The sequence below is a fragment of the Marmota flaviventris genome, chromosome 2 (genome assembly GCF_047511675.1).
Source record: "Marmota flaviventris isolate mMarFla1 chromosome 2, mMarFla1.hap1, whole genome shotgun sequence".
Taxonomy (NCBI): domain Eukaryota; kingdom Metazoa; phylum Chordata; class Mammalia; order Rodentia; family Sciuridae; genus Marmota; species Marmota flaviventris.
The window spans coordinates 125199451-125222640 of record NC_092499.1 but is presented as its reverse complement, the minus strand read 5'-3'; the positions used below and the strand labels follow the sequence as shown (position 1 = coordinate 125222640).

General features: G+C 35.8%; 1 protein-coding gene across 2 annotated transcripts in view; it reads left to right on the top strand.

Annotated features, from left to right (window-relative positions):
* The window catches only part of Gabrg3 (gamma-aminobutyric acid type A receptor subunit gamma3), a 600453-nt gene extending 577557 nt beyond the window's left edge, over positions 1–22896 (top strand). Inside the window, exons 7-10 of one of the 2 annotated variants that reach the window (XM_027926108.2) lie at positions 13577–13729; positions 20576–20772; positions 21085–21144; positions 22615–22896. In XM_027926108.2, the coding sequence (XP_027781909.1) occupies positions 13577–13729; positions 20576–20772; positions 21085–21144; positions 22615–22896 (692 nt within the window). The remainder of the gene's footprint in view (positions 1–13576; positions 13730–20575; positions 20773–21084; positions 21145–22614) is intronic. The other variant, XM_071607344.1, reaches the window with a different exon arrangement.
* The last annotated feature ends 294 nt before the right edge of the window (positions 22897–23190 follow it).

Sequence of the window (23190 nt, the reverse complement as noted above, 5' to 3'; positions counted from 1 at the left end):
AGACATAGACAAATTATAAAAATGTTTTCTTCAGTCCAATTAACGTGAACATTGATTTTTTAAAAAATCTGCAATAATTAGACTGGAATTATTGTTGAGCCATGCTATTTTTAAAGTTTAAATAAGAAACAGGCATGGTGGCACACACCTGTAATCCCAGTGGCTCAGGAGGCTGAGGCAGGAGGATCACAAGTTCAAAGCCAGCCTCAGCAATGGCAAGGTGCTAAGCAACTCAATGAGAACCTGTCTTTAACTAAAATGCAAAATAGGGCTGGGGATGTGGCTCAGTGGTTGAGTGCCCCTGAGTTCAATCCCCAGTACAAAAACCAAAAAAATAAATAAGCCTTTTATTTTCGAACAGTTTTAGATTTACAGAAAAGATATAAACAGCATAGAGTTCCTATGCATCCCACACCCAGCTCCCCTGTAGTATCTCTTTAAATTATTATAGAACATGTACAAAACAAAGAACTAATAATGATACATTTTAATGAAGTAAAAGTATCTAAATTTCCTTCATAGTATCTAGATTTCCTTCACTTTTTCCCCATAATATTCTTCTTGTTGAGGACCCTAACCAGGACACCACAATACATGTCATCATCAATCTCCCTAGGCTTTATGGGATCTGAATAGTTTACTGGATTTTTCTCTGGTTTCAGTAAACTTGACAGTTTGGAGCATGCTGGAAAGGTTTTATGATCGATATACTTCCCCTGCTTTTCAAGAGCACTTGGAGAGCTTTCTCAGATCCTCCCATTGAGAACCTAGTAGGAACTTGAAGAAAAGCCTATGTAGGTCTTGGTGACCCTCCACTCCCTGTCCCGGGACTGCTGCCCTCAGGAGTTTCTCACTCTCATGCTGGCTTCCAGAAATCTGTCAAAATTACTACTTTAGCATTTCTACTATCTCATGACTTCCTGCAGCTTTGCTCCAGGGGAGCATATTTCGTGTGATATATCTTTCTGGAAGCACTTGATTCTGTGGATGCTGAAATGGTGGGTTTTCATGAAAATCTCATTTTTCTGTTGGATCTCCCCAAAAGTTGATTTTTGGTTTATAAAGACAAATTTCTTGTTTTTAAAGATAACTTCTTGTAAAGACAGGAGTGACAACTTCCCTGTTCTTCATATTTTGAAGCTGAAACCAGAAGTCCATGCTATTTTCATATGCTGTCACCCCATGTTCCTGATTCTTCACCTGATTAGGGACCAATGGGAGTTGCTGTGTCTAATTAAAGCTCAGTGCTAAAAGGAAATGGCAGCGAGTTAATAATGTAACTAAGTAGATCAAATCACATGGACTATGTAAGCATGCCTGTGAAGGGAAAATATCCTGTTTATATTTACAGTACTAAATTGTATTTTTGAAGGTTATTCAGAATTTATTGACCTGTGTAAGGCAATTTTTCAAGCTTCTTCTAGCACTTTATTTGAATGCTGTTATTTTTTGAATATAAAATGTCCTCCAAAAAGCTCATTTGGCAATGCTGGAATTTTCAGAGGTGAAATGGTTACATTATGAAAGCTGTAACCTAATCAGTGGATTAATCCATTTGATAGATTGATAATTTTAATAGATCATGGGGTGGTAACTACAGGAAGATGGGGCAAGGCTGGAAGAAGTAGGTCACCAAGGCTGTGCCCTTGGGGATTATTATATCCTGTCCCTGGCTCCTTGTGCTCTCTCTCTGTCTTTTTGGCTGCCATGAGCTGAATAGCTTTCCTCTGTCATGCCCTTCTGCCATGAAGTTTGGCCTCATGTTGGGCCCAGAAAAATGGAGCTCTGACCTTGCACTAAACCTCTGACACTGTGAGCCCAAAATAAACATTTTATTCTCTTAGTCTTGTTAAGTATTTTGGTCACACCAATAAAAGGCTGACTAACACAAATATAGACATGTTACTAACTATCTCTGTATATAATTTAGTATACTTCAATTTTTATAAGATTTACGTATTCTAAAAGCTATTAACTTGTGTTTAAACAAGATTATAGGCATGAAGTAAAAACTGATTTGGTACCAAAAAATTGCTATGTGTTTCTGCTTGAAGATATGAACTGTTTTTAATTTTTTTTAATTTAAGTGATGATGAAACATGAATGATGAAGAAATGGGTGTGAATTCAACACTTTATATGAATAAAAATATATATGTGATTCTCTCCTTTAAAATGGCATAATGTGAGCAAGTATAAATATTTTTTACCACACATTCCTCTCTGGAAACAATAGAATGCAAAGCAGGCAGATGAATATTCATTACTGAAAGTAGGAAGTAATAACAAATATGCCAACCCTGGGAGAAGGGGATAAACTATAGTGAAACAGTGATAAAATCAAAACAAAACCGCAAAAACCACTTGAAATTATCTACAGTTATTTTGGTCTTTTTGCAGTGCTGGGGATCAAACCCAGAACTTCACAATTGCCAGGAAAGCATTCTACTGCTAACCTATACCCCCATTCCTCTACAGTTATTTTGTAACATGCAGAATTTTGCAAAAATAGATGATCCATTCAGAAACTTGTGACCTAGTCCAACAATGTGTATATGTGTTTGTGAGTGAGTTGGTCGGGGTAAGTGGAGGAGCAGCTTACAGAAGCATTCCTGATCCCAAGTGCCCACTGAGAGGGATGCGAGGTGATACAGAAGAAGACATCACAGGGGACTGCACTGGGGACTGGAGATGCAAGAGTAGGGGGAACAGGGTTTAGGAGTATGAGGGACAGCATACAGGGTAGAATGGCAGAATTTGGGTTCACGGACTGAGAAGGAACCCCAACCATGGAGGACTTTTAGCCCTGGACCTTGTGTCAGTCTGAATGAAACAGGAACTTAGGCAAGGATTGATCTTACCTCTATTTTGAAAGAATTGTGTTGCTTGCTTGATGGCCAATTTTCCTGCAGAAGGTCAACTTAGGCAATATAAGAATCACAGATTAATCAGGTTGGATATCACTGGTGTATTTGAGAGGATACAGTGTGGTTGGAATCTGAATATATTTTAAGGATTTGTAAATAATTTAAATATATAATATGATGGGAAGAGAAGTGTCAAGTATGACTCTGAAGTTCTGTCTGTTCTTATTTCTATAACAAAATATCTTAGACTGTATAATTTATAAACACCAGAAATTCATTTCCTACAGTTCTGTGGGCTGGTAAGTCCAAGATAAAGGCACCAGCTTGCTGCTGGTGATGGTCTGTTCCTCATAGAGGTTGTCTTCTTTCTGTGTGCCCACATGGTGTACGAGCAAGGTAGCTTCTTCCTTCAACGTGTTCTATAAGGGCACTAATCTCACATGTGAGGGTGGAGACCTCATGACTTAATCATGCTCCAAATGTCCCTCTCCCTAATGCTATTAGGTTCCAACATACCAATATTGGGAAACCAGTATTCCAACCTTATCAAGATCTGAGTAACAAGAAGGACAGAGTTGACATTTGCAGAGCTGGGTTCATTGTACACAGAGAGGCATGTAATAGTGGAAACAAAAGAAGCAGAGGTCTTGGAGCCTATGGAATTTGAAATGCCTTTCATACCCTTGTGGACATTACTGAGATGATGTTAAGATATAAAAGTCTGAGGATCCTGAAATTGATCAAGGCTTTGAGACATTAATAGCATTTATAATTCTGAAATTAGATGAGATCTTTTGGAAAACAAAAGACTAGAAGGGAGGACATCTCAAGGCTGAGCCACAGGGACACTCACTTATGAAGGTTGCAGTGAAGAGAACCCAAAAATAAGGATAAGAGAGAATACTCAAAGAAAAACCTACAGGGGGCTAGACAGTTGAGGGCTTTTTGAGTCGACCCACTGTGGCTGAGTTGAATGATCTCTGCTGGTGGGATCCTTACAATAGATCTCCCATTAAATGCTCCCAGTGAAAGTGGAGTTAGTAATACACATGGGATCTATGCATTGATGCCACAGGACAAGAACAGGACAATATGAAACACTGCAAATTCAGTGGAGGATAGGTGTCTTAATAATATTCCAATGAATTTTTCCTGTGATTTTAAACTAACTATAAAAAATTTGAGCTCACCATTAAAATAGCCAAAAATAAGACAAAGGAAACCTAGAAAGAGATACTAAGAGAAGAGACATAAAGCAGGGTGGGAGATGTCAGGGCAGGGGAAATATAAATAAAATCATTAAAAATGAAAAACACATAAAAGGAAAAAATAAAATTATAAAACAAATGAAAACCATGTTAGCAATAACAAAAAATAAAACAAAATCTAATCTGTTAGCAGTATAACCAGAGGAATGAACCCAAACAATTAAGAGTTAAGAAGAGAATAATAGACATATAAATTGAACAGAGAGTGTCAGCAAACACATAATTAATGTTCTTGGGAAAGATAGATGAAAACAAAAAGAATATTTAAAGGCAGTATGGAAAAAAAATTCTGAAATGAAGAAAGACATAAATCTGGAGACTAAACTAAGGCAAATAAGACAGATGTATTAAAGTTACAGTGAATCAAAAAGAAAGAGAAAATTAAAACAAGAAAAGTATGTTCAAGGTTATTTCATATTTAACTATATCCCTTGACAGCATAAAGTTAAGATATTTTACCTAGAAAATCCAAATGACATGATCTATGAAAACATTAAAGTTAATAAGTCTTGTTTGTAAAATCAAAAGTAAAAATAATTTACTTCAATATAACAGCAATATAGAGTTATATAATGCAATATAAATAAAATATTATTTTATTCTAATTCGTTATGAATGATAGAAAAATGTATTTACAATTCATATTAATATATAGAGCACAATTTTTCATATCTCTGGTTGTACACAAAGTATAGTCACACCATTTGTGTCTTCATACAGGTACTTAGGATAATGATGACCATCACATTCCATCATCTTTTCTACCCACATGCCCCCCTCCCTTTCCCTTCCTTCCCTTTGCTCTATCCAGAGTTTGTCTAATTCATCCATGCTCCCCCCACCAACCCCATTATGAATCAGTATCCTTATATCAGAGAAAACTTTTGGCATTTGGTTTTTTGGGATTGGCTAACTTCACTTACCATTATATTCTCCAACTCCATCCATTTACCTGCAAATGCCATGATTTTATTTTCTGTTAATGCTGAATAGTATTCCATTGTGTATATAACCACATTTTTGTTATCAAGTCATCAACTGAAGGTCATCTAGGTTGGGTCCACAGATTAGCTATTGTGAATTGTGATGCTATAAACATTGATGTGGCTGTGTCCCTCTAGTATGTTGTTTTTACGTCCTTTGGGTATAGACTAAGGAGTGGGATAGCTGGGTTAAAAGGTGGTTCCATTCCCAGTTTTCCAAGAAATTTCCATACTGCTTTCCATATTGGCTGTGCCATTTTGCAGTCCCACCAGCAGTGTATGAGTGTGCCTTTTCCCCCATATCTTTACAACATTTATTGCTGCTAGTCTTCATAATAGCTGCCATTCTGACTGGAGTGAGATGAAATCTTAGAATAGTTTTGATTTTCATTTCTCTAATTGCTAGAGATGATGTTGAACATTTTTTCATATATTTGTTGATTGTATATCATCTTCTGAAAAGTGTCTGTTCAGTTCCTTAGACCATTTATTTTCGTTTTTTTTTTTTTTTTGGTATTATGATTTTTGAGTTCTTTATATATCCTAGAGATTAGTGCTCTATCTGATGTATATGTAGTAAAAATTTGTTCCCAAATTGTAGGCTCTCTATTCACCTCACAGATTGTTTATTTTACTGAGAAGCAGCTTTTGAGTTTGAATCCATCCCATTTATTGATTCTTGATATTAATCCTTGTAGGAATCTTATTAAGGAAGTTGGGGCCTAATCCAACATGATGAAGATTTTAGCCTACTTTTTATTCTAAAAACGTCTCTGTTTTAACTCCTAGGTCTTTGATCCACTTTGAGTTGAGTTTTGCGCATGGTGAGAGATAGAGGTTTAATTTTGTTTTGTTGCATATGGATTTCCAGTTTTCCCAGTACCATTTGTTGAAAAGGTTATCTTTTCTCCAATGTATGTTTTTGGCACCTCTATCTAGTATAAGATAACTGTAGTTATGTGGGTTTGTCTCCGTGTCCTCTAATCTGTACCATTGATCTACCAGTCTACTTTGGTGCCAATATCATGCTGTTTTTGTTACTGTTGCTCTGTAGTATAGTTTAGGTATAGTCTGGTATAGGAATGCCACCTGCTTCCCTCTTCTTTCTAAGGATTGCTTTAGCTATTCTGGGTCTCTTATTTTTCCAGATGAATTTCATGACTGCTTTTACTATTTCTAAGAGGAATGTCATTGGGATTTTGATTGGAATTGCATTAAATCTGTATAGTGCTTTTGGTAGTATGGTCATTTTGACGATATTAATTATGCTTATTCAAGTTCATTCTCAAATATTTTTTTGTGGCTATTGTTTTCTTTGTTTCCCTTTCAAAGGATTTATCACTGATATACAGAAATGCTTTTATTTACAGGTGTTGATTTTGCATCCTGCTGCTTTGTTGAATTCATTTATTAGTACTAGAAGTTTTCTGGTAGAATTTTTTGTGTCTTCTAGATATAGAATCATATCATTGGCAAATAGTGCTAATTTGAGTGCTTCTTTTCCTATCTGTATCCCTTTAATTTCTTTCATCTGTCTAATTGCTCTAGCCAGTGTTTTAAGAACTATGTTACATAGAAGTGGTAAAAGAGGGCATCCCTGTCTTGTTCCAGTTATTACAGGGAATGCTTTCAATTTTTCTCATCATTTAGAATGATGTTAGCCTGGGTTTAGCATAGATAGTACTTCCAAACTCATTCTATGAAGCCAGTATCACCCTAATTCCAAAATCATGCAAAGACACATCAAAGAAAGAAAACTTCAGACCAATATCTCTAATGAATATAGATGCAAAAATTCTCAATAAAATTCTGGCAAATTAAATACAATAACATATCAAAAAGACAGTACACCATGATCAAGTGGGGTTCATCCCAGGGATACAATATTGATTCAACATATGGAAATCAATAAATGTAATTCATCACATCAATAGACTTAAAGATAAGAACCATATGTCCATCTCAACAGATGCAGAAAACTCATTCAACAAAATACAGCACCTCTTCATTTTCAAAACACTAGAAAATCTAGGGATAACACCATATCTCAACTTCATAAAAGGTATCTATAAAATAGTATTATTATCTATAGAAACCTAAATAAATATGTTTTAAGAACCAAATATAACAAAAGATTTTCCAAGACTATTTAGAAGCAATTCAATATTTCATTGAAAAATGGCAATTTTTTGTTTTCTTAACTGCACTACATTCAGACAGCATGTTAATCAGCTTTTTGTTACTGTGACAAATACCCAAATAATCAACTTATGAGGAAAGGTTTATTTGGGCTATGGTTTCAGAGATTTCAGTCTATGTTTGGCTGGTTCCATTGCTTTGGGCCCAAGGTGAGGCAAAGCATCCTGGTGGTAGGGTGACAGAAGAAAGATGCTCAGCTCAGGGCAAGCAGGAAACAGTAAAATAAACCAATCACAAAAAAACAGAGGCCAAATGTTTTCTCTGATATGTGAATGCTGATCCATAATAGGAGGGGGCAGGGCAAAGGAAGAATGGAGGAACTTTGGATTGGGTAGATGGGAGTAAGGGAAGAGGAGTGGGTATGGGGATAGGAAAGGTGGTGGAATGAGAAGGATATCATTATCCTAGGTACATATATGATTTCATGAATGGTGTGACTCTATATCATGTATAACCAGAAAATGAAAAGTTGTGTTCTATTTGTGTACACATACTCTGTGTATGCATTCTGAAATGCATTCAGCTGTCATGTATAACTAATTAAAACAAATATTTTTTTAAAGAAATTGAGAAAATAAAGATGATTTTTTAAAATGGAAAAAAAATGAAAAAATGTACTCCAATCAGGATGCAAACAGTACTTCTTAAGGGACTTTTCAAAATGATTCTATCATTTATATTGAAGCACAAAGATCCAAGAGTAGCCATGAGAGATCTGGAAAAGAATACTAAGATTGGGAACTTTTCTGTAATCGATCAGTGCCATTTTATTAGTTTCCATTTATCTGAAACAAACAGCCACAAACATAGTGGCATAATACAGATGCATTTATAGTCCAGTGATTTCTGTGACTCAGGTATGAATTGGCTGGGTCCTCTTCAGGCTCCAACAAGGCTGCCATTGAACGGTTAGATGAGATTCATTCTTATCCAGGAGGTTGGCTGGGAAACTACTTCTGAACTCGGGCACACTATTGGCAGACAGAATTCATTATTTTCTGATGCTGTAGAGCTAATGGTTCCTGGCTTCTTGAAGACCAGAGGAGAACCATGCATGATGGGGCACGCCATAATCTCAGTGACTTGGAGGCTAAGGTAGGAGGAGTGCAAGTTCAAAACCAGCCTGGGCAACTTAGCAAGTCCCTTTCTCAAAATTAAAAATAAGAAAAGGTTCTGGATGTAGCTCAATAGAGGAGAATATCTGTCTTCATGAAAGACCCTCTTTTGAAGAGCATTTTGATTTAGTCAGACCCACTCAGGGTAATCTCTTTCTGTGTTAACTTGAAATCAGCAGGTTTGTTATCATAATTACACTTACATAATACATTCACCATTTCCATATAAAGTAATTTAATCAAGACAGGGGTAGGTTGTGTTTGATTGGCTACAAACAAATCACAGGTTCTGGCCACACTCAGGTGGAAGGAATTACACAAATGCATCACTAATAGGAGGGCACCTTGGGCATTGTCTGCCACCGTTAGAATGGTTGAAAGCATGTCATAGTTGTAACAAGCACAAATCTACATATTTGTAGTTACCTAGTAGTAATGCTGTGACAACAAATCATAGAATTTTAAAAACTCAATTTGGAGAAGACTCCATTGCATGTAAGAACAACTGGAGAGAAAAGTAAAACTTACACAAGAAAATTTGATGTTGGCTCACAGAACAAATTCTCAAGGATGTCATAAAGGACACCACAATAAAACAATAGGTTGATGAATTCAATTTCCCTAAAATTAAGGCCTTTTTGCATGAATGTGTGCCATAAAGAAAATTTAAAAATGCCTTCCCAAGGAAAATTTAAGATTAAATGGAAGCTTTTACTATGCTATGTATTGCTTGCTAATTATCAGGTCTGGGTGGCTTTTTTTTTTTTCTTTAAGGAGTAGTGACATTAGATGATTTTCAAAAGACTCCAGGGTAGGTAAGAGGAAGAGAAGAGAGAACCATCAGAAGAAGAAATGAAGTGATATTGACAAGAAATTCAAAGGATGTTTTTGATGCCTAAGGTGTAACAAAGAATTGAGGGTATCTGTGACACAGAATAAATAAGGGCTTTGAAATGGTATACTCTGAGAACAATGCTGAGGCATCCAGGAAGATGTGGCTAGAGACCCTGGAGCAGTTACAATGTTGAAAACACATTTATGAGCCTCCAACCTTTCCGCTAAAATGGGATGACAAATTCAGATGGGATTATCTCAAAGACATCCACATTAGAAATATATTAAAGAGCTCTATAAAAATTTTTCTTTTCTTAATTTTCTGGGAAGATATCTCTTCCTGAAACAAGATTATGCTTTTAAAAAGAGGATAATTTTTGTTGGCAAATTTTAAGGCAGAAACCTAGAATTTTAATATTGTAAGTTTGCTTAAATACATGTTATTTTGTGAATATAGCCCAAAGGATGTTATCCAGCAGTTGCTGAACACTTTTAGAAAAAAATAACACTCCTATCACCTTCCTTTTTCAGTAACAATTTATTATCTGCCTAAGGATTCATTAATATGATGTTATTTCAGGCGTAAAATTCAGTGAAATTTAAAGGTCTTTAAAGTCACCATGCCCTTTGATTTTATAATAAAGTAATTGCATAAAACATAAGTGTAGAATAAATTTACTTTCTCTGCAAAACATGTGCATATACCTTAATATAGATTTATTTAAATAAAATGACTAGAAAATTGTTCATGATATTTCTGGGTCAGATTATCTCTATAATCTCTGGCGAGCACATTATCTTTCTTTTGTGAATGGTATCCCCTCTTCTGGAAATTGCTCTTCCATCCACTACCTCCCTGGAAACTGTCCTTTTCTTTCATGAATCTTCCCAAGTTGAAGTATAATTGTCCAATAACAAGCAGTCATCCAACCTAGACCAACTGTAATGTCCCACACGACTGGCTTTGTTGCTGTCTCCGACTTGTCTGAAATTGACCTTGTGGAGAGTCCTTCTTGGAATCAGAGTAAATGTGTATCATTCTGTCCTTAGTTCTAGGAACTTTCAGATAGAGAATTTATGAATAAAGGAAGGAAAGAAGAGGAAAGAAAAGGAAAGGAAAGTCCTAACTATTTCACTGTGATACTTCAAAACAACTTTATAATTTCTCTTTATAGTCACCCTTGACCTGGGGTAAATTATTATTAATAGATTCAGTGCTAAAGGGCAATTGTGTAGGATTAACTGCTGCTTAATAAAATAATTAAAGCAAGTTATTTGGAACTTGAAATCTATGCTTCAGCTTCAGGCTTTCCTCTGAATATGTTTAGAGGAACCATATTCAGGAGTTATTTTACAGCTTCCCATTCATGAACAACAACAGGATTTTGGCATTGCTGCCTCCTTGCACTATGACAGAGTCATGCACACCTCCATTCATGTACCCATCACTGGGACTCTGATGCCTCCCTCCATCATTGACAGTGTCATGTACACCTTCATTTTTATACTCAATACCGCTGCTGCTGCTGCCTTTCTCCTGCAAATCACCTATTTCCAGGTAAGGCAGAACCATAGTCATAAAATGGAAAGGAAGTCAAGGTACCCAGTGTCCAGGGAGATGGCTGACTATAGGTCATCCAAGCAGACCTCTTAGTTAGGCAAATAAATATGCTGATCACTGATGTGAAGAGTCTCATCCCCTCAAGTAGTGAGAAAGCAGATGGATTTGCTAAGCTGAAACGTGCGTCGGGTCTGGAATTGTCCATCTGGTTCTTCTTCAGGAACTTACAATGGTGGTAATTTCATAAATTATTCCATTCTTTGAAAATTCCATTTGGGCTGTCTTCATAACTCTTAGATGTGATTCATTACATTTTATTTTTGTTTGTTTTCTCATACAGTTTTGACTTAAATTTTATGTAAAAATTAATGCACATTTTAAAAATAACACAATTCAGGGCTGGTAATGTGCTCGCCTGGCATGCGCGGGGCGCTGGGTTCAATCCTCAGCACCACATAAAAATAAAATAAAGATGTTGTGTCTACCAAAAACTAAAAAATAAATATTAAAAAATTCTTTCTCTCTCTCTCCTCTCTCTCTTTTAAACGAATAACATAATTCAATAATATTTTCCCAGAAAATGATATAACTCTGACATTAACAATATTTAGAAAAATATTTTTGAGGGTCTTTAAAAACTATATTTTTAGTTGTAGATGGACACAATACTTTATTTAGTTTACACAGTTTTTATTTAGTTTTATTTGGTGCTAGGGATTGAACTCAGGGCCTCACACATGCTAGGCAAGTGCTCTACCACTGAGCTACAACCCCAGCCCTATTTTTGAGGTATTTTATTGCTTCAGGTTAATTATCCTGATTGTTTTATACTGAAATTATAATTTGCAAAAATTGTAAATGTTTCTCAGAAAATGATCTCAAAATCGAGGTTTCTACCAACAGTCCTGAATGTTACTATAATAGAATAACACAACCTGCAAAAATATTCTAGTTTATTGAAAGTTTTCATGTGGGCTCAAGTTTACCTGTCATTTTTTTATGTAAAACTGGGGCTATGGTGATGATCAGTTCACTCAGCAAACACTAACTGGTTGCTTGTCACTAAGCAGTACTAGTGAACAAGAGTAATAAATTCTATATCTTCAACATTTTATTGTTTTATAAAAACAAAATCATCATGGGGCAGGGTGGCACATGCCTCTCATCAAAGTGACTGGGAAGGCTAAAGTAGTAGGATCACAAGTTTGAGAGAGGTCTTAGCAACTTAAACTCTTGTCTCAAAGTAAAAAGATTTTAAAAGGGCTGAAAACGTAGCTCCGTACAGCACCTCTGTGCTCAATCCTGGTTAGTACCAAAAATAAAAATAAATAAATAAATCATTAGAACTCTTGGGAAGGAGGGGACAGGAAAGGCTTCTTAGGGAACTAAGTAAATTTTAAGCTGATATTAAAAAATAGTAGCTACTTGGATACAGAAAAAGGGAAAAGAAGAACATTGTAGGCAGAAGGGGAGGGAATCAGTGGCCTTTGTGGAAAGATCCCGGCAGGTCTGAGGACTGGGATAGATGCCAAGAATATAGAGAACAAGGAGTGTTTAATACAGAATGTTGTGGACCACAGTAAAAATGTGATGATTGTACAAGGACAAGATATTGGTGAAGGATTATAAAGGGAAGAATATGATGGTATTTGCATTATAATAGATTCTCTTTGCGAATGGTTTGGAGCAGAACAAGACTGTCATTAAAAAACAATCTTGGGATTATGACAGGAGATGGTAGCCTGGAGGATTTGAGGATGATGTAGCAGCTGAAACCATTAAGAAGAAAGGAGGAATAATCCAAGATGTCTTCTGGGTTGCCACCTTGAGCAAGAGAGCAGAATGAGAACCTGATATGGGGGAGGGGGTTGGTGGGGGGGGCGGTGGGGGGATTGTATTCTGGACATGGTGACTTGCAGACACTGCAAGGCTTTTTCCAGCAGACTGAGAGGTGAAGGATTTGAATGAGGAAGATGAGTTGAAACAAAATCTCAGAAGGAGGTTACCTAGGAAATAAATGAATAGAGATATTTTAGTATGAAACATATAGCACATAAAAATGTTACCCCCAGGGAAAATTATGGAATCTCTAGTAACATCTACATTGTTCCCAACCCCTTTATGGCATGGCTTTGCTTTAGTAGAAGAGAGCAGAGTGCCTTGAAATTCTTTTTTCTTTTGGGTGGGCACAGCCTAAGTGCTACAGTCAGGAAAGGATGAGATAAATATAAAATTTGTAAATAAAATGAGAAGTATAAAGTTGTTAAGCTGAAATTCATGATATGACAATAAAAAGGCAAGATGGTTACACAAGTTTATGTATGATATGATAGCTGTTTTATTATTGGGGGGAAATTCTCCTTAAAATGACCTTGGATCTGTTTGATGGTTACTACCCTTGATTTTAAACATGCAACATACAAATAGAACCTGGTAATGATAGTTCATCAAGTCGAGGCCTGTCAAGGGGTATTTGTGCATGTCTGTCACCTCAAGAAATTAATATGTCTATTTTTGTGTCCTTTACAGTAAACCAGAAATGCCATGCAAAGCCATGAATACTACAAAAGTTCAGCTTGAGAATACCAACATTTTGATCACTTACCTGATTTGATATTGTTGTAGTTGTACATTTTTATACAAGTCATTAGTTTTTGTTTTTTTGTTTTCAAAACACATTATAATTAGTTCCCCCAAACCATTTGTTAACCCATGAAAGTTGCCTTAATTTTGACAATATTTTGTTACAGGGGATTATGTTGTCATGACTATATATTTTGAATTGAGCAGAAGAATGGGATACTTTACTATTCAGACATACATTCCCTGTATACTGACTGTGGTTTTATCCTGGGTGTCATTTTGGATTAAAAAAGATGCTACACCAGCAAGAACAGCATTAGGTAAGTGTAAAAAAAAAAGTATTCCACCATTTTGTATGATTTTAATTCAGAAATATTTATAAGATACCTACAATTAAAGAGATTTGGTTCAAAGCAATTGATCTAATTTGAGAGTTACTTAACCATGCTTAGAATATTTTTTGAAGTATCTAAGTTAGGTTGTTCTTTCTGACAATGAAATTTCATGTGTGCTACTTAAATTAAGACAGATTAGGTATTTGGAATAAATCACCTGCATAATCTGTTACTAAGCCTTAAGATTAATGCCATCACAAAAAAAATATAGTTTCATCTTATAACCTGCCAACTTGAAAGTCTCATTCAGTTTCAGAAAATAAAACTTGCTGCAGATATTTGAGGATGAAAGACACTATATTGGTAAAATAGTTTCTCAATAAAAGAAGTTCTACTTAGCAATTTGGGCAGCAAATAAGAAAATAATCATTCTTTCCAGCTATAATCCACATATGAAATCTCAGTCTTTTCATGAGTTTTCTGTGGTCCTCAAAATCCTCTTAATAAAACACAAAATTATAGTAATGTCAGCTTATTCAACATTTTATATCAGGTTTTTATGGTTAAAATTTCACCTAGCTTTCAATGTTTTTATTTGTGGTAACAGGTAATAGTATGATAATGAATATAGAGGTTATTTCCCAAAAAAAATATTTTCTTAAGAAAAGGGGAAGCTGCCTCAATTCCAAATCCTCACAAAGTCTCTCATATTACATTATGTTTTCCCTGTGATTTTTTTTTATTCTTTATTTGACAGTAAAGTACTATTTGCTGAGATTCATTACCCTGCAATATCTTCTGCCAATATTAGTTTCACATTCTTATAGAACATACATGATAGAATTGGTAAATCAGCAGGCAATGATATGAACATAAATTTAGCAACTACTATTGGATTTATATCCTCATAATTACAAATATTAATTATCATTATGAGCAAGCCCCAATTCAGTTTTGTTTTCTATGGTTTCAGTGGCCCACAGTCACAATAATCCAAAAATAGTAATTGAAAAATCCCAGAAATAAATAATTTATAAGTTTTAAATTGTACACCATTCTAAGTAGCATAATGAATCTTGCACCATATCATCTCATCCCACCTGGAATGTGAATCATCCCTTTGTCCAGAATTTTCATAGTGTATATACTACTCACCCATTAGTCACTTAGTAGCCATCTCAGTTATCAGGTCACTTATAATAGTATCAAATTACTTCTATTCAATAACTATTACTTCTATTCAATAAAATAACTCTTATTTTACTTAGCTATGCCTCAAAATGCAAAAGTAGTAACACTGGAAATTCGAATATGCCAATGAGAAGCCAAAAAATACTTACTTTAAGTGAAAAGATGAAAGTTATTGATAATAAAAAAGTCAATAACTGACTTTTTAAAAACAAATCATTATTAATAATGATTTCAGACATATGCTGAAATCACAACACCCATATCACTCACCTCAATTCATCTCATCATGTAGACATTGCATTATCTCACATTATCATAGGAAGAGGAAGTTTAGTACAGTGCAATGAGATATTTAAGAGAAAAAGAACATTCAGATAATTTATTATAGTGTATTGCTGTCATTGTTCTACACTCTTATTAGTTATTATTAATCTTTTACTGTGCCTAGTTTATAAATAAAGCTTTATCATAGATTTGTCTGTATAGGAAAAAAACAGTGTATATAAGGTCTGGTAATATCTGCAGTTTCGGGTATCCACTAGAGGTCCTAGGATATAACTCCTGTGGATAAGGAATATGCATAAACAAGCACACACAAAAAATCAGTAAAAGGATAGAGGATCTACACAATACTATCCATGTCTGTGACTATTTGATATTATAGAACCCAAAATTCATCATATAAATGGACTTAAACTTGTGTCTTCACCATACTCAAAAAAATAATAATTTACATGGATCAAAGATTTATGGAAAAGCTAAAAATGTGAATATTCTTGAATAAAAAATAGGAGTTTGATATTGGGTTAAATAAAAACTTCTTAGACTAGAAACAAAAACCTCCAATGAAGAAAACTTTGAAACATTTATGACATAAAAATACCTTGACCAAACAGGTATTTCTTGCTAGGGGAGACAATAATATAACATCATGAAGATTTGTTTTTTATACACAATAAAGGTATCATCTCCAATGTATAGTTTCTCCTTTTTTCTTTTTTAATGTTTTTGATGTACAGAACTTTTTATTTATGAATCTTTGTATTGAAGGGTTCTGGTCTAAATATGCTGTAAGTATGGGTACTTTTCAATTTTGTAGCAGAATGATTATTTTTAATCTCATAAAATAATACCCAGAATATCCAAGATACCATCAAATATTACCCATTATACAAGAAACTATGTCAATATTGAGATGACTCAGATAGAATTATCTGACCAGGATTTTAAAGTAGCAGCATAAACATGCTTCAGTGATGAATTACAGATACACAGGAGCTATGTAAAATAAAATAAAAAGCTTCATCAAGGAAGTAGAGGATATAAGGAGAACCAAGTGAAAGTTTTAGAATCAAATATATCCATACCAGAATTAAGAACTTAGGAGAATGTTCAAAATAGAATGGAGGGACCAAGGAAAGAATCAGTGAACTTTGACGTAGGACAAGAAAAAATTACTTAATCTAAGCAACACAGAGAAAAATAGACTGAAAAGATACCAATAAATTGAGTTTGGGGACTTGTGAGATGATCAGAAACAGCCTAACATTGTGTCACTGAAATTCCAGGAGAAGAGGATGAAGCTGAAAAAGTATTCAAAGGAATAATGGCTAAAAAATTCTCAAATTTGTCAAAAGGTATAAATTTGCATATTCAAGAAGCTAAGGAAGCCCCAAACAAAATAAATACAAAGAATTTTTTTTTAATGGCACTATCTCTAGAAAAGAAAACACAGCATGAATGACAATTTCTCACCCAAATCATGAAGGCCAACTACTGAAAGGAAAAGATTGTTTACTCAGTTTTCTACACCCAATGAGACTATCTTTCCAGAAAAAGAAGAAGTCCACATATTATCTGTCAGCAATCGATGCACCTCAGAATAATGGCCAAAAATACTTCTTGAAATAGAAATGAAATAATGAGCAAACAATATTTGGAACAAGAAGGCAGAAAAACTATTGCAAATAGTGAAAATATGAGTAAATAAAATAGATTTTCAGTCTCCTTTTGAGTTTTCTAATATCTGTGTAATGGTTGAAGCCCAAAATCATAATGCTGCCTTCTGTAGTTCTTAAATATTTCAGGGAAATGATTAAGACCATTAGAATCTTCTTCTCTTTATTCAAACTGGCAAACCTGACAATAGGTTATAAATTATGTATGTATAATATATTTAATATTCGGAGGAACCACTAAAAATTACACAAAGTGACACATTCATAAACACTGTGGGGACTGAGTATATAACTCAGTGGGCACAGAATTGTGGGTTCAGCCTAGGGCGGCAAAAAATAAATAAACAAATAAAAAGTAGACAGATTAAGACTGAATTCTACAAATTGGTGCAGTGCCCACGGGAGGGCAGGAAAAAAAAAAAACAAGACAAAAAATAGTGAACAAACAGAAAACACAAAACTAAATGAGATTGTATGTCTTAAACATTAATAATTATCCAACATAAATCATCAGAATATACCAATTAAAAAGAAGTTGACAGTGAATAAAAGATAAAACAAGAACCAACTATGATCTGTCTATAAGAAAGTCACTTCAAGTAGGATAATATAGGTAGGTTAACACAAATCTTCATGAAAACTGTGTTTGTAATAGCCAAATCCTGACAGGAAAATGCCTCAACAAATAATGATTAAGAAACTCTGGCACAACCCAGACATGGAATGAACATTGCTTCCCAATAGAAAGGAACAAACTATTAGTACAGCAGCAATTTGAACAGGTCTCAAGTGCATTGCCCTGAAGTGGGGGACACCAAAAATACTCTTGGTTTCTGACTTAAATGAGATGTGAGAATTTGTACTTATCCATCCCTCTGAGGTCAAAAAGAAAGTTGCTCTGGGGTCCTGTGAGGCCAGATGTTTTCCAAATAATCATACATGTGTTAGAACCACCTGAGATTCCTTCTGATTGCCCTGGTGTTTTCCCATTGGAGGGAGATGAGGCTACAGTGCCAACCAGGATCTTTCAAGAGTAACCCTGTTGGCTGTATAGCTTAGATACCATACTAAGCAAGACTTCCCCATCCAAATTTTTATTTTCTTCTCAGCATTGTATAGTTTGTGTGGGTTGCAGGGGCTGGGGGGATGGCAAAGTGGAACAGAGAGGTAGCCACTAGCTGCACACAGAATACTGGCCAGTAGTGACAAGTGATGAACAAAATAGATAACTTCACTGAAATAGAAACTAAGATTTTTAATTTCTTTTAGACATGACATGGTCACCCCATGTTTTAGGTTAAATTAGATATTTATTATAAGAGCTTTTCCCATAAACATACATCTGGAATTAATGTAGACTTTTCCAGTTTACACAGCATTTTTTAAAGTTTTTTTTTTTTTAATTTGTTCTAATTAGTTATACATGACAGTAGAATGATTTTTAAACATTGTACACAAATGGAGCACAACTTCTCCTTCTTCTGGCTGAACATGATGCAGAGTCTCACCATTAGTATAATCATACATGTATATAGGGTAGAAATGTTCATCTCATTCCACTGTCCTTCCCATCCCCAAATAGCCTCCCCTCCCAACACTCCCCTCTGCACAATCCCTTCATTCACACCACACACACACACACACACACACACACACACCCTGCTGAATAATATTCCATTTTGTATATGTATCCCATTTTCTTTATCCGTTCATCTGTTGGAGGGCATCTAGGTTGGTTCCATAGTTTAACTATTGTGAATTGAGCTGCTATAAACACTGATGCCACTGTATCATTATAGCAGTATGCTGATTTTTAAATCCTCTGGGTATAAACCTAGGAGTGAGATAGCTGGGTCAAATGGTGGTTCCATTCCAAGTTTTCTGAGGAATCTCCATACCAATTTCCATAACTGTTGTGCCAATTTGCAGTCCCACTCACAAAGCATTTTTAAATGAAGCGTTGCAATTTCCTCATGTAAAGGAGAGACAGGGATCCTATTCTTATTATATTGCTTTTAAAAAAAATCAAAGAAGATAATTGATACCCCATTACCAAATACAGAGAAGGTGCAGGGCAAGGCTGAGAGCTTGGACTTCCAAGTCAATATGCTAAGTCAAACTGTCCACCCTGGTGCTTTGAGTTCATTCCACAACTTCCCCTGGCCGAAATGCCTTGAGCAGGTGCAGGGAAGAACTAAAAGAGGGTGACAAAACTGCAAGGTGAGAAGTCATGTCATTCATCTGTCATGTGTACCTAATTCTGAGTAGTACTGCAATGCAGTGTTAACATCCAGGTGCCTATGATTCTGTGGTCCATGATGCTGACCTTCCCCATTCCATAGCTCTGGCAGGGCTGATTTCCCAAGGAGTCCCTCCGGGAGGCACTGAACCTTAACATGCCTCATGTTATAGTCTTCTTTATTTCACTCTTCATGTTCAATGGTCTTCATCCCCTTTTTAATTTGTTTTCCTTTTAAACTATCCATTGCTAACTTAATTATTTCCACAGTCTTTGATTACTCCTTTAGTGCTGACTCTCCTATATGAAATAGTAAAAGTCAAACCAATAGTGAGTATTATCAATTGAATAGTCAAACCAATAGTGAGTATTATCAATTAATTAATTCACTCGAAGCAAAATGTTCACTTAAGTACCTAAAATGTGCTGGCTTCTATACTGGGTGATAGGCAAATGAAGATGAGAAAGATCCAGTTTTGCTTTTGAAGATCACACAATCTATTTGAGGAGACAGACATGTAAAGACAGATGCAATTCACTGTGATAATGCAAAAAAAAGTAGTACACAGAGTACAAGGGTGGCACAGATGGCAGATGCTCATATCATCAACTCTGTCTGGGATGTTGTCAAGGGAAGGCAGCTCAGAAAGAGTGGTGCTGGACTCCGGCTTGAAGAATGGTGGGAGTTTACACATTGGAAGATAGGAGGAGAGGAGAGGGAAAGAAAAGGGTTTATCTGCTGCGAGAAAAATGAGATGTGAAATAGCACAGAATGCACAGGAAAACTGCAAATTGTATCTTCACTAAAAGTATTTAAAAGACAAAATGTCAAACAATAAGAAAATTACTAAATCAAACAATATGTCAATTCAGGTACAGAGGATTCTCAACGTACAATGGAGATATGTCCCCCCAAATCCCGTCATTGGTTGAAAAATCATACATCAAAAATGTATTTAATATGCCTAACCTACTGAACTTTCTAGCTCAGCAACGGAGTGCACTGTAAAGTGTTTAGGGGCTCCCTCTGGTGATCCTCTGGCTGATTGGCAGCTGCAACTCACTGACAGTCCTGGGCATTGAGAGAGTGTATCTACTGCATATTGCTACTCAAGGAAAAAAATCTACCTTAGAATTTAAAGTACAATTTCTACTGAATGCATGTCACTTTTATGCCATCATACAGAAGAAAAATCTCAAGTTGAATATAAGTCAGAGCTTGTCCACATTTTAATGTTATTGTGAAGATGATTATAAGAAATGTTATTGTAACCTCCTACAAATTGTATAGATGTTAAAATTAAAAGTAAGATTACATAAGGTATGCAGTGGCCAAGAAGGATTCTTGTTAAGCAGTCACAGTAGAGTGGGGCAGTAGAGTGATCTCTTGTTTTTGTCACATGGCATCTTCTCACCATCTGATGACTGTCTCCCCTCACGCAGGCATCACCACAGTGCTCACCATGACCACGCTCAGCACCATAGCCAGGAAGTCCCTGCCACGAGTGTCCTATGTGACAGCCATGGACCTCTTTGTGACCGTGTGCTTCTTGTTCGTTTTTGCTGCTCTAATGGAATATGCCACCCTCAATTACTATTCAAGCTGTAGAAAACCAACTGTCACGAAGAAGAAAACATCGGTGAGTGGCAAAGATAGCAGAGATTTTCTGGGAGGTAGTGTAAGGATATGTTAAGATAAACATGTGCTAAAATGCTATCATGTTCCTAAGGATCTTACAAAACATGATATAAATAGCTAACTCGATAAGACTTTAAAACACTAGACAGCAATTCTGGAGATGTGAATGTAACCCTCAACTTCTCTCCAGCTCATCACTGCAGGTGACAAGGACTGGTTTAGGCATGCCTTAAAGACTTCTCTAACTAGAGTTATTTGGGGTACAGATGCCCATGTCAGTGTGCTAATTTTTTCTTTCTTTTTTTCCTTGCAGTTATTACACCCAGATTCCTCAAGATGGATTCCTGAGCGTATAAGCCTACAAACACCCTCTGTATGTATAGCTTTATAGGTGCTAATATTTCTGAGAAATTTTATTAAACTAGCTTGCATTTGAAAGTGATGTTCCTGTTTACATATGCATGTACTGAAGACCCATGAGTGATGTACATGCTGCTACTTTTTAAATATCCAGTTTGGAACATTTGCAAAATAGAGTACAAAATTATCCATAATCCTTCTCCTCAGGGATTAGGGTATAGTATGCACTTTTTTCTAAGCATTCAAATAACATTTATTCATATACTTTATATGAACTAAATAATGATCTATATATTGTTTTATAACCTCTTTTGATAACTCAAAAGCACGTACTTAAATTTTAAATCACTGATATGAACTGCTACTTATATAATAAGCTTCTTTTGTAAGTGGACTTTTATTCCTTTAGACCATATCAATTCCCTAATTACACTGAATGTTTTAGGCCCCTTCTACCATACATCACAGGTGGTTTTCTGTTTTTCAATGCCTTATATTTAGAGCATTTCAGCCTTTTTTTCTTATAAGGAGACTTGTAGTTATCTGTACTTCGCAAGTGTATATCATGGTAGTTCTGACAGAAGGTTAGTGGGCAAGCCACTTTTACAGTTGTGGGAAGCGAGCAAATGCTTCCAAATAGCATCCGACTGAAACATAAGGGAGAGAGGCCGTGTGGAATAACAGACCCAAGTCAGAACTAATAGCCTGAGGCCCAAGGAGCACATTCTCACACACAGCCAGGGGCTGGGAGCTAAGGGAAAAAAATATTGACATCTTTGGTGTAGAAATGATACTTCCAAAGGAAGGGGTGAAAATCCTTTAACACAGAGAAAAATAAAATTTCCACAAAACTAGAAAAAAATTTTTTAAAGAGGAAAAGTTTAATGCCCTTGAAAACAGAGAACAATTCACAGACAAAGGTGCCAGACCAAGTGAGAAGACACAATCAGAGAGATTTTTCAGACAGAGCTTATACTTTAGTCAAAGAAAAGGGACTGTTTTCAGCTATTCGATGAAAATTGTCACCACTTCAACTCCTTTTCATTACCAGTAAGAAAAAGCAGAAATGAGCAGCCTCCTGAGAGAGGGAGAAGATGTTTTGGGCTCCAATCTCATGTGTGGTCTGGGGCAAGTTTGTGCTTTGATGTCCAAACCCATCAAATGCAAAGATTATGTGCTTCCCAGGTGCCTAAGAAATACCATATTCCAGGAGGTTATGAGGCTGCATTATCCAACAGAAAAAGGAGTAAGTCTAGGACCCAGTTTGGCCAATGATGACTTTGAGGAAGCATTCATTGAAATTCTATGTTGGCCATAGTTTGAAATATTTGTGACAAATGTGAAGCATGCTTGAGAAGAAGTACTTATACAATGGGAAATATAGCTGTCTAGGGCAGAGATAACAGGTACCTATTGCTTGAGATACTTTGGGCTGTTTTTATTGCATTTCATATTGGTTGATGTATTGCTCTTGTGCCTGCAGAACTATTCTCTCCTGGATATGAGGCCACCTCCACCTGCTATGATCACTTTAAACAATTCGGTGTATTGGCAGGAATTTGAAGATACCTGTGTCTATGAGTGTCTGGATGGCAAAGACTGTCAGAGCTTCTTCTGCTGCTATGAAGAATGTAAATCAGGATCATGGAGGAAAGGGCGGATTCACATAGACATCTCGGAGCTGGACTCGTATTCCCGGGTCTTTTTCCCCACGTCGTTCCTGCTCTTTAACCTGGTCTATTGGGTTGGATACCTGTATCTTTAAGTGCTGCCCTTAGTGATCAGTGAGGAGCACTTGGTTCACATCCTTCACCTTCCATCACCCCCAGACTAGTAGTGACCAGTTGGGAATAGCAAGGAAGGTCACTGCTCACTTTATCTTTAAGTTATGAATTACCTTTCAGCAGCACAGGAAGTATCTGGCAAATATTCCTAATATGTACACATATACACATTAATTTAATTTTCGAGTGATATTCTTACTAATCCCTTACTGCATCTGTAGCTTGGTGATATTTATGAATGGTTTTGAATATTGGAAGCAGCTGCCTATTACCCT